General features: G+C 35.2%; 1 protein-coding gene across 2 annotated transcripts in view; it reads right to left on the bottom strand.

Moving 5' to 3' along the window:
- Positions 1–641: 641 nt before the first annotated feature.
- The window catches only part of EMB2458 (FtsH extracellular protease family), a 310,677-nt gene continuing 298,751 nt past the window's right edge, over positions 642–12,567 (bottom strand). The window contains exon 19 of one of the 2 annotated variants that reach the window (XM_089831678.1): positions 642–1,070. In XM_089831678.1, coding sequence (XP_089687804.1) covers positions 1,002–1,070 — 69 coding nt within the window. In that variant the 3' untranslated portion in view covers positions 642–1,001. Of the gene's footprint in view, positions 1,154–12,567 lie in introns of both variants that reach the window. The other variant, XM_089831679.1, reaches the window with a different exon arrangement.

Raw genomic sequence — 12,567 nt, 5'->3', positions numbered from 1 at the left:
ATAAATACAGATGTTTTCTTATCTTTGTTGAATTGTTGGTGCCTCTGGAATAATCTATGGAACTTTATATCCCATTTCAATGCAACTTCATCAAATCTTGGCTATGGTTTTCAATGTATCCTTGTTTTTCCTCTAAAAGGGAAATATTGGCAGCTACTTCCTATTCTTCCCATGAGATCTTGCCTGAGCAGTAAATAGAATTGTAAATTTAAGGAAAAAATTTGGGCAAAATTCTTTACCCACATCTGGAAGTCAAGAACAAATGCAGAAGCACAATTAATGGCTTGGAAAATATTACATTGCAAGTTGTTGATTGGTGGTAGGTTGAAATGTATTATGGTTCAATCCATCAATTGTCCTTTTTGCCAAAAATCTAAATACATGAGACAGTTTTGGGAATGCCAATTTGTTAAGAAGTTATGGAGCTCTGTATTTCAATTTCTGGCTGTTATTTTTTATCATAATCTCAGCAGGAAAGAGGCCTTACTTGGAATTGGCCTTTAAAATAATGATATTGCTCGAGTTCGAAAAACTATTTCATTACATTTATGGAGAATATGTTGTAAAGCAGTGTTTGATAACAAAATTGAACCATGCGTTAAACATGTATTGCATTAAGACACTCTCAGAATAGACACAAATTTAAATGAGCATTGCCATGCGTATGCCATTTTACCATTACAGAATAATGTCAAAACATATATAATTAGTACATATGATAATGTCAATTAACACCAAGAAAAGGATAAACAAACCATGCAAGGTAGCCTGCGTACACCTCATCAGTAAATACCGTGGAAAGAAATGACAAAATGTGATTATTTCATTTCAAAATTGCTTGCATATAAGGGCTGCGGCCATTAAAATAAAAAATGTTTAAAGATTATCAAATAGAATTTGCACATTGAATGATCATGTTGCAATATTTCTGAACACTGATAGTAGTCGGTGTACAATTTGTCAAGTCACAGAATTGGATATAAGCTACAAGATGGCAGGCCTCAAAATCCTGAAGTTGCAGACCGTGATGTTTCAGACAATCTGCCAGTGCCATTTGTAGTCATAGAAATCTGTTCACATATCAATATTCAAGGTACTTAGTCCCAGAAAAGAAGATCATTGAAAGGATGTTATATCAAGAACTTTTCGCAACCTGTACATTGAAAATGGATGGTACAACAGGTAACATTAGAAGGTATTCCCCCAAATACATAATGATACCATAGCAGATATAAATTCATTCTACTTTCCCATTTTTCCTTTACAACAATCAAGGTTCAATAAATATGATTTTGTGGGCATATGTTTATGTTCAAGGGATTGTGGATGCATTTATCATAGCAATTAGAAATTCATTCTTGAACTTTCCCAAATTTTCCCTTTACCAACTCCCAGGTTCAATTAAATATAATTTTGTGAGCATATCTTTATGTTCAAGGGATTACAGATGCATTTAAAAAGAAATCAGCAAAAAAGATAATAAAATCCAGAGGAATTAAGCATTTCAGTACTTTTTGTATATGTTTTGGCCCACTTTCCTGTGATGTGACAAGTCTCAAGGTGTAGTGGCTGAAGTTGGTTGACGATAATGAGAGTGAAAAATATTCAGCACAGATTTATAAACAGAGCTAATATCCAGGGGCAACATCCAAGAGTACTGAAAATCCAAGGGCAACATCCAAGAGCATGGTCTTCAATTCATACTGTCATAGGCGGATTGGCATTTCAAGAGTGGACAGAGGAACTATTCTTAGCAAACAAGAGCCTTTTGTATATTATTGTTGCTAATTGGAAGTTTAGGCACTGTCTCAAAGTTTCAGAACTGGCATACATGCTTGAAGCAGTTTTTCTACATATCACATTCAACTGGAGTTTATTAGTTGTTGCTTCTGTATTGGATTTTCAAGGTAGGATGGTTCAAGTCTGCATTGTTGGAAAGATTGCCCTGCTAATTAACGTCAGAACTTAAGTTTAATCCCTGCTGGTTGAAATTATACTTGTTATATGATATTTTCAGAATTGAAAGTTATACATTTAAATGAGTATAATTGATGTTAGTACTACTGTTTTAATTTTGCTCGATAATAAGAGTTATTGAAAACTTATATTTTCATGCCGACTGTTGTTACAATTATTTATTTGCGAAGTCTAAAGTTGGGGAAATTAGTAGTGGTTATTACAGTAAACTGTTTGACAAAAGAAATGCCTCAAAGTTCAAGGCATAAAGATTGGGGCAGAACAGGGGTAGAATCTAATAGTTTAGAAAACCAAAATGAAATCAATGGCAAATCAGAAAAGTACTCCTTCTCATTAAAAAATTAATAATACATTCAACGTTGATCAACTAGGGGATTCATTCCTGGATGGGTGTGTGGTTCCTCCTGTTCATATGGCAGAGGCTACTAATCCTGCTGGCTTGGAGTAAATGATTGCGGAGGTGGATAACGCTGCTTAAAATGTTGTGTCTGCTGGGTCTGTTCAGTGCAGAATGGCTAGTTCTGTGTCTGCTGGCTAGGAAAAGCACAATGCTGGTGGTACTGCTGTTTCTGGCACTGTCCAACATGATGCTGGAAGAGGTTCTGTCAGGGGTAATACATAATTGGTTCCTTCAATGGAGGGTACCAACTCCGGTCCTTTCTGGAATGTTCTTTCTGGCTCACGAGGTGCTGGTCCTTACCCTGCTTCCGTTCTAAATTATCAGGCATGGCAAGATAAGGCAGCTTTGGCGGAAGGCTGGATCCTCGTTAAAACATCACATAAAAAATCTCTTCATTTCTTCTCTTCTAGAAGAAGGGGGGGCCAGAAAAAGAACATAGTTTTTCCTTCTGGTTTGCAGGTTGTGGGGCCTTGGTTTTAAAACCGATTAGGGGCAATTTGGGCTTATTGTTTATTTTTCTAAACTGCCATTGTTCTGGGTGTCTGCTTGTTTGGGGCAGCCTTGTGTTTTGGGGCTCTGTTTAAACATCTTTTTGTTCTATTATTGTAAAGGGTTTCAGGTCCCTTCAAAACCTATTTTTAAATTAATTGAAAACTAAGGAACTTGCACGAAGAAAAGAAAATAGGAAACTGGCTTTATATAATTGGTTCACAATTGAAATCTATGCTGGCTCTATAAAAATGGTTTACAATTGGAATCTATGTTGGCTCTATAAAATTGGTTTACAATTGGAATCAATGAAATTTCCTAATGGTGTTATTTTGAAATTAGATGAATTAGATTCATATTGTCCAATGTAGTCCAGTCAAATCAGAGACTTTTGATTTGGGCCTTGTGGCCCTGAGTGCTTGATTTGGCCCAACATCTTTCTGGGTGTCTGCTTGTTTGGGGCAGCCTTGTGTTTTGGGGCTCTGTTTAAACATCTTTTTGTTCTATTATTGGAAAGGGTTTCAGGTCCCTTCAAAACCTATTTTTAAATTAATTGAAAACTAAGGAACTTGCACGAAGAAAAGAAAATAGGAAACTGGCTTTATATAATTGGTTCACAATTGAAATCTATGCTGGCTCTATAAAAATGGTTTACAATTGGAATCTATGTTGGCTCTATAAAATTGGTTTACAATTGGAATCAATGAAATTTCCTAATGGTGTTATTTTGAAATTAGATGAATTAGATTCATATTGTCCAATGTAGTCCAGTCAAATCAGAGACTTTTGATTTGGGCCTTGTGGCCCTGAGTGCTTGATTTGGCCCAACATAGGTAATTGGAACATTCTTGTGTAGAGATGAGACTTGCAGTTGCTTCTTGTCACAGTAAAACCAAAAGAACGACTCTTGTTATACCCTATGATGATGACATTTGAAGATCGTTCTACAGCTAATTGCAGAGAGCTAACATGGATTACATGATGTCAAAGCCCCTACATTTGGTAAAAGGGCTAAGGTTTTAGAAATTATGGGAAGAACAAGATCATTCATCATTATGTTGGATCTACAATGTGATAAATTGATTCTTCAATTTTTCAATGTTTCTTAACTAAAATCAGGAAGCATCATCTAGAAAATGTGAGGGATTGTATGCAAACTGTTACGTCCTTAATCTTAGATGAGGATGATAATATATGCAAGTGGTTGCAATCAGACTAATCAACTATTTGGATGGATGAACAGGTTGTATCACCTCTTGCATATGGGTTTTCCAAAAGATTGGTTGAGGATAAAATTGAAAGGTTCAGCAAATAAATGACTAAAGATGAACTCATCTCAATGGGCTTATAAGTTGCAGGATTTTCCAAAAAAAAAGTAAGGACCAAAACAAGGAATGAGAAGATTTGTTTCACATGTTAGGAGGCCTGGACAGATGAACCCATTTGTTGAATTATTGAGGAAGAAGATATACTACAACTAAGTGGTAATGAGGGAAAAGCTGCAAATTAAAGTAGTGCCAAAACTCCCGAGGAAAAGGTTAAAACTACAGCTTTAAATACATCCATTATTGAGCATGAAGAAAGCACAAAGGATAATGGCTTCTGATCAATTAAGGTCGATAACATAAAGGAAGAGTTGATTGATAGAGGTAAGGGGTATTCAACACTCTTTTTTGGTGATTTACAGATCATTATTGATATAACATGAGGAGAAAATCTTATTGGATGAATTCATATATGATCATAATTTGTGAAGAGTGCATGCCATCATCTAGTGAGATAGTTGAGTTTGATTATGTTTCCATGGTTGTGTAATATCCCAGTCAGACATTCTCTCTAATTTTTCCTGAAAGAAATTTCAGAAAATAAACAGATAAATCATTCAATGAAGACCGGAAAATAACCAGTAAAATAACCACCACAGCAACCAATAACCAGAAAATATTTCAGAATTAATTATTGCATTATAAATCAGCGCTACAATAATAATCCAATCATATAAACAGTGATTGCAGTCAGATTGGATAATCAGAAATGAACTTAAAATGCAACTGTGAACTCCATCGCAAATTCACCACATATGATGAAACAGGGCTACGTCCAATCCACCAAGAAGAATCAGAGGCTTTGTGTCCTCAAATCCAGAATAGAAGCAGAAGCTACCTTAATTTCTCCAAGTGGAATCTCAAACAAAATCAATATCCAAGCATGCTGAAGATGAGCTCTTTCTTCCCCTTTTAAGCAAAAGGGAATGACTTCATATTCCCTTGCCTATCTCTTCAATTTTTATTCTCTCTTTCCCATCTAATTGTCTTTTTCCCACCTAAGAAAACAATATAACTTTATAAGCTAAAGTGACTTATTAATTCCCAATTATTTTTAATGTCACTTTATTAAAACAAGCTAATCTTCAGAAAAGCTTGCCGAAAAGCTCTCATCAAAAAGCTCGAAGTCCCATACTGCAAACCTGCAAATACGGACCCCAATTGACATACTATAAATAGTAAGCATCAGAAACCCTTGATATCTCGACTCTAACTTGCTTGAAAGTGAAGAAGCATGTGTCAAACTCCTAGTGATCCTTGGCAAAGACCTAGTTAGCCCATAACCATGATGGAAAAGGCTAACGATGTGTCAGATGTAAATGGCTAGAATAGGGGATATTACAAGTTGATAAACAATCAAAATTTAATATGTGATAGCTCATGTACCTTAAATGAATTTGAACAAAATCCTTAAGCATTGCAACATTTTAAGGATTGATTACTGATGACATGTGAAAGAGATAAGCAAGTATTAACATGGGCAGATGAATCCCTTAAGTACATAGACGATCTTATTTGATGAATCCATATCTATGTTCCCCAGGGACGCATCCCTAGCCAAAATACCCTTGTTTTCGAGACAAGGATGTCCTAGGGACGGGGGGACAGATAAGGGGATGTCCCCCAGCTGTCCCCAAAAAATGCAAATTACTAGGGGACATCCCCAAAACTCGGGGACAACTGGGAAAAAAGGGGTACAGCTGGCCGTCCCCAATACAGAAAAGGGACACCTAAATGTCCACTGACCGTACCGGGTACAGCCAGCCATCCCCAAATTTTTTTTTTTTAAAAACAAATTATTTGTTTTCAAAAACAATTTTTTTTTTTTTAATGCAAAAAAATTAAAAAGTGAACATCAAAAAATAATTTTAAGGCTCCTAACTAGGTCTCCCAAGTGGGTCTCACCACTCCAAATGCCCTAAAAGGTTTAAAGACACCACATTTTAGTTGTTTTGTCATTTGTTTGGTTTTCATTTTGTGTTGCAGCTGGCTAGAGTTTTCATTTTGCAAGAAGAGGCATAATAGGAGCAGCAGTTTGCTTCATTTTTCTATGTTTTGTTTTTATGTTGAACATGAACATGATTATGATACATTAATACTTATTACTTTATGGCAGCCCTCTAGCCTTTGGGCATATAGCTTTGGGCATATTTAAATTTAGATTTTCAGATTTATCATGTTTATCATTATGATATTGTTTTGAAATCGGATATTATTTCCTAGATGGCATTCAAATGTTGTATGTTATGGTTCTATAATGTTTAAATGACATGCTTTGTGCTTAGTTTCATATGAATGACATGTATATTTTAAAATTTCCATATATATATATATATATAGCCCCCTCCCCATCCCCAAAATCGCCAAAAAAAATTTGCAGTCTCGGAAACTCGTTGCACCATTCCCCGAACCGGATACTCGGGGGAACATAGATCCATATATGATCATAACACTACCCCATTAAAGCTTTATAAAGAGTGCATACCATTATCTAGTAAGATAGTGTAATGTTCCCATTCCGATGTGTTAGAAATAGGGAATGATTGCCTTCACTTCTCCTTCAACTGTAATCAGCTCACTGGCCAATGACTTCAACACCAACTCAGTAATTACAAGGATTGCAACAATTACAATTCTCTGATTTCCTCTTACGAATATGAATAAAATGAGATTCTGATATAGCAAGACCATTCCGATTATAACTCTGCGAACTAACTTCAGTCTGAAGTGCCAAAAATAATAAGAATCTAATCTCTGCAAATTGATTCCATTCTGAAAACAATCACGAGTGTTTTGCACTCTCTCTATAATCCAGAAGAATATTTCAAATCAGAACACTGCTAACCAGATTTTGAAACGCTGTATTGAGTAACTTGGTTCTCACTTTCAGTAATTTATTATCTTTTAATCTTACAATTCAGCAGTGTATGAAATGATCTTCAGACACTTTTGTTTGCTACAACTGTTGACCTGCTCTTGAAGATGAAGTCTGTAAGAAAATATCCAGCGCTAAACTTTTGAATCTACAGAATTGAAACTCCTGTGTCCAGTACTTATGTCTCTAGCCTGCCTTCCACTGTTTCAAGGTGGACTCGTTTGTATGAAGAATTTATTTTATTATTTTTGTCATGTTCGACTTGAATCAACAACAATCCTTCAGCCACGTGTATCTTTGGCTAGTTTAATAAAAGCTGGAAATATACTGGCATGTAATTCTCAATTGCTGCGAATTCTCCTTAATCATTATTTGCGAACAAGAACAGATATGCTGTCAAGTCTCCTATAGATGGCACCAGTAGATATATACAGAATAGGTTTCAATATAAGTTTGATGTGTCTTTTCACACTATTATTCTGTGTATGGGCCTGCCTACATTGGTGCCGTATCTATCGCTTTGCCTGTTCTCCAACTGCCCCTTTGCCCCCCTATTTGAGCCGAGGAAGTAATCCAGTAATTCATCTATATATCCGTTCAGGATGGGAAATGGAGGCCGCGACCCTTCGATTTGGTCCCGAATTCTTAGTTGCTAAATTTTAATTTAATTTTCTATTTTCAATAAGTTTGTAGTTTGCATTATCATTTATTTATATATTACTAATGATTATTATTTATTACTTATATTATAATTTCATTCTATTATTACTTTAATATATTATATGAATATTATGTTATAATTTTTTTTATTATATTATCAATATATATCAATTGGTATTATTGATTTATCTATTAATATTGTTCTTCATTAAATAGTATTTTACTATTTAATCATTATTAATTATTAAAATCATATTTATTGTTATTATCATAATATAATAATAATATATTATAATGTTTAATTTCTCAAAGTAAAGTATTCTTTATCAATTTTATTATTATTTTACTATATTTATTATTAAATTCGATTAGAGGAAAAAAAGGGACATGACAGATAATTGAGTTTGATAATGTTTCCACAGTCAATACACAATCTGAAAATTTAATGTATGATAGCTTGTATACCTTTGTTGGTAAACAGATTTGTCACCTTGAAAATGTACGATTTGGGCCAATGGAGTTTGTGGCAAATCGATATCTCCAACAGTTGGATAGGCCCTTGATATCCGGCCTTCCTTTGCGTTTAGAGGGGCAGCTCCCTCGTAAGATAAAATTTGTGCTTTTTCAATAAAGATGAATAGAACTTAGAAAATAAAAAGGAAAACCATTGATAGCGAATGCACCACACGCCTTCAATGTTTAAAAAGAATGATGTAACTATTAATGAGAACAATCAAGGACTACGCTTGAGAACTTTCACCAACACAATGCTAATTCGACCATTCATGAATACTCACACCATACCATGAAAATACTCATAAATGAATCAACACCTCAACAATTCAGACTCTTTAGAAAGAGAACGCCCAAATGTACTTCCTTTATTTCTTTGCACCAAGAAAGTAAGAAATAACTGATTACAAAAAACAACAATTGTATACACCTTCCAAAAATTGCTTTGTTATTAGAGCATCAGTGTTCCCTGAATCCAAGTCCAAAAAGTCCCTTATTACATTGATTTTCAGGAATTTATAGCCAATCTAGATTAACCAACTTTTCGGGTTTGTAACTACTAAAAAAGTTAGAGTTCGGGTTATTCTAAGAAAGTTCCTAATCAATTCCAACTTTTACAACTCCAACTTTTCATGTCTAACCATAAATAATGGAATAAGTAGGGGAAATTAAAGGAACTTCACTTTTTACCTAAATGTTCTTCTAAAATTCCTTTCAACTATATAGAGATGAATTAAAATAAGGATTCCCACACCCACGAACAACCATATAATTGCTATTACCACAATCATCATCAAGAGTGCTTGAGCTAGAACAATATATTTTTCTGGCATGCTGATTTGTAAAATAATGATTTAAGTGGCTACTCAATCTCTTCGAGCTATGTAGAATTCCCTTGAATGATTATCACAACCTAGTGACTTCTCTCACTTTCAATCTTCTGAGCAAAAACCAACATCGAGCTTATGCATTTTGTCATACAAATCATAATTGACATTAGTTCCATACTAATGACATTCAAAACTTTCTTTGCTTTTGTGTGCGGTATTCACTTTTAATCAACTCATGATATTCTTCTTTCAATAAAATATCCACAAGAGGGGTTCTCTATCCACATATATGCATTTAACAAGTTCTCCATATTTCATGTAGTTTCTAGAAGCCAAAGGATGATGTGAAGCTCTTTCTACTTCATGATATGCATTAGTATTTGAATAAAAAGCCAGTACATGGCTCTCCTCACAAGGCGATACAGGGACGAATAGTGGAAAGGCTGTGGAAGACAAAAATGCCACAGAAGAAGCCATTTTGATAGCTGGACCTGCTCGTTGCAATACTTCTTAGTCCACATAAATGCAATGTAATTTGAATTCAAGCTTGGGAAAAAGCACGGTTGTTGAGTGTTGGGCAACGTAAATACCAACTCCAACTATACGAGCAGCCTCCTGTTAATTGCAATAAACGATTCTCCCTCGGTGACATCGATTTTTGTCCTGGTTTCTTGAAAATGCTTTTAAAACTTTTTAAATTTTGAAAACCCCATTTGCACTCTGTGAAACTGACTAGCATTGATCATTGGAATAATAATGTCTTCATCATACCCTTGATTTATGATTCCACCAACTTTGTGTGTGTCCACGTCTTCGAGCTTTCTGTATATTGAGTTGGCACCTTCTTTCAAAGTTTACATATTTACTTCACTTTCAAAGTCAGATATTGTCTCACTGCTGGCATATTGATGCTATTAACTACGATAGATGTTGCTCAATGACCTTTCTTAAGGTGGCTATATTAACAAAATGGCTATTCTTCCCAAGACATGTCTTCACCACGATTCCAACTAAGCATACAGCTTGAGTTCTCTGATTTATGTCCCTATTTCTGCAGTCACATTGAGAGGTCTCAATGTCTCTTCAAATATTTACCTATCACCTCATTGTAACAATAACAATCTGGGAGCCAATTGTCGTTGGGAAATTTTGACAAACAGTTTGTGTGCACATTTCTCTATCAACATGCAATAATACTGCAGATTGGAATACGTGCATCAAATACTTAGCATATTTCTTAGAGACTTGGAGCTGCACGTCTAAGACCAAACTTCTTGTATAAGAGTGGGAAAAGATTAATAATATCTCGTCATAGATACCATTTTACTACTATCAACTTTGAATGAAACCGCACACTTGTATGGTGTATGAAGAATGGTGATGACTCCGCTGATTATATGGTATTACCTTCAAACAATTTGCGTGCTGGTCTATGTCTTTAAGGCCGCAGATCATCCTTGATGGCTTTTGTAAACTCTATGCGAAAGGAACTTTTCAAATGGAGGTTGATAGAATAGTGAAACCCGTGGTGAAGCTGTATGAGCTGCGTCTGTTGTAATGCTCTCTGTGCGACTATCCCATGCTCTCCTGTCCAGCTGAGAACCAAAGTGCAAAAAATTACCTTTCACATATAAATACTATGGTGGAATCCATTGAGAAGAAGAAGTATGCCGAAGCCTTGCATTCTCAAGCCACTTGCTTTGTTTTGAATGGTGCCTGTGATAATAAATTTGTTTCTGAGAGTGGCTGAGCAATGTATTTCTAAGATGGTATATAAAATAGTATGGCACTTTTTGAAATCACAGTTCGTGTTCCTCCAACTTGGTCTTGCTTTTCTTGCTGTTACCTTTAAACTCATCTTGATTGACTTGTGAACTTTATTTCCAGCCAGTAGTTATTTTAACAGGTAGGTTTTGGGTTGGGAAGTTTGGGTTAGGATTAGGTTAAAAAGTTGTAGTACGTGGAGAGAAAGTATGGCTAGTACGTGGAGAGAGAAAAATTGAATGAGAAAACCCAAACCCAAACCCGTACTTCTCTCTAAAACTTTGAGAACGTGGAGAGAGAAAAGTACGGGCAGAGAGAAAGTTTAGTTTTACTTGAGAACTAATCTCTCTCTTTCCGATTAATTAATATAATTAAAACTCTCTGTAAAATGTATGGGTAACAGCCTTAAATGAACAAGATTCTTCAGCATTGCAAGATTTGAAGAACAAATTATTGGTCACCAACAAGGACAGATGAATCTCACAAGTGCATTGAGGATCTTACTTGGGAAACTCAAATTGAGGAGAGACAAAGGGGAGTTGCGAGTGGAGTCAACAGTACTCAATTATGCACAAACAAAAAAGCCTTTGAAAGGATGAAATCAGATTACTTGAATCTGTTAATGGTTAGGAATCTTTCTATCAAGTTTGTAGAAGTCAAGGAAAAAGAAATGGATGAGCTTTGTCTACAACTAAGCATGACTCAATAGTCATTATACGAGGCTGAAAATCAGAATTCTATAGGAGCTATTGGTACTCTCAATTTTTTTGAGCATACCATGCTTAAATTTTTCCTAGGTAGGAGAAAACACCTTTGTGAACTTTTTGGAGAAGCCCTACTCTGACATTGAATATTTGAATGCTATTATTTTTAATGAGAGACCACTTTGAATATATGCTCCCCTCTTTCCATTTAGCTCATATATCCGTTTGTAGCCCCTTACATGTAAATTTCATGGTTTTGTGAAGCACCTTTTTCAAGAGGTTTGTTCAACCTGCATTGTGTACCTGTTCAGAAAATTACTTTGAGGACCTGGTTTTCATGCCCTATTGATGACCATTGCAACATAAGTGTTTCCTTGCATTATAGACATGACAAATATCCATTTTGTGCTTTTCTAGACCCTGATGAATTTATTTCCCTAGTTTGCCCAGCCCATTCCAAAATCAATTTATTCATTTCTACGGAGTGTGAAATATCAAAGTTCCCAGAAGGCCAACTTTGAGGATTACTATAATTTGACCAGTTGACTATCAGAACATGTCAGTTGCAGCCTTGTATTGTTTGTATGTAAATGAACCTACGTCCAAGACTTCAGATCATGAAGTGTTCATTTGACATGTTTTCAAAATGCAATCCGAAAGCAATTTATTCAAGTTTTCTGCATCCTCAATGATATGTCTCCAAGCAACCATTTTGAGGTTGTTATATTCTGCAACCTATTAGTTATTAGGGTTTAGGTGTTGTTTTATGATGATGGTATCTTACTATAGCAATGTGCAAAGTTTTAGCCTTCGGGGACCTCGTTTTGGTATTTTTAATAGATCAGTTTGAAATGCAGTTTTCTATGTTGTGAACTTGTATGTACAGGACAGTATGAAATGGGCATGTTTGGCTAACGATATCTTGCAAATTTAAAGGTGTCTGTTGTTTTCTTTTGACACACATGTCCCTTTTACCTAAATAGTCATAATTTGATAGTGGTGGCTTTGTTGAAGATTAGAAGCTGTAATA

This window comes from Cupressus sempervirens, chromosome 5 (assembly GCF_028749045.1).
Source record: "Cupressus sempervirens isolate cs-2001-9-10 chromosome 5, ASM2874904v1, whole genome shotgun sequence".
Lineage (NCBI taxonomy): Eukaryota > Viridiplantae > Streptophyta > Pinopsida > Cupressales > Cupressaceae > Cupressus > Cupressus sempervirens.
Note: the sequence above shows the minus strand (reverse complement) of the source record. Positions and strands in the feature narration are given on the sequence as shown.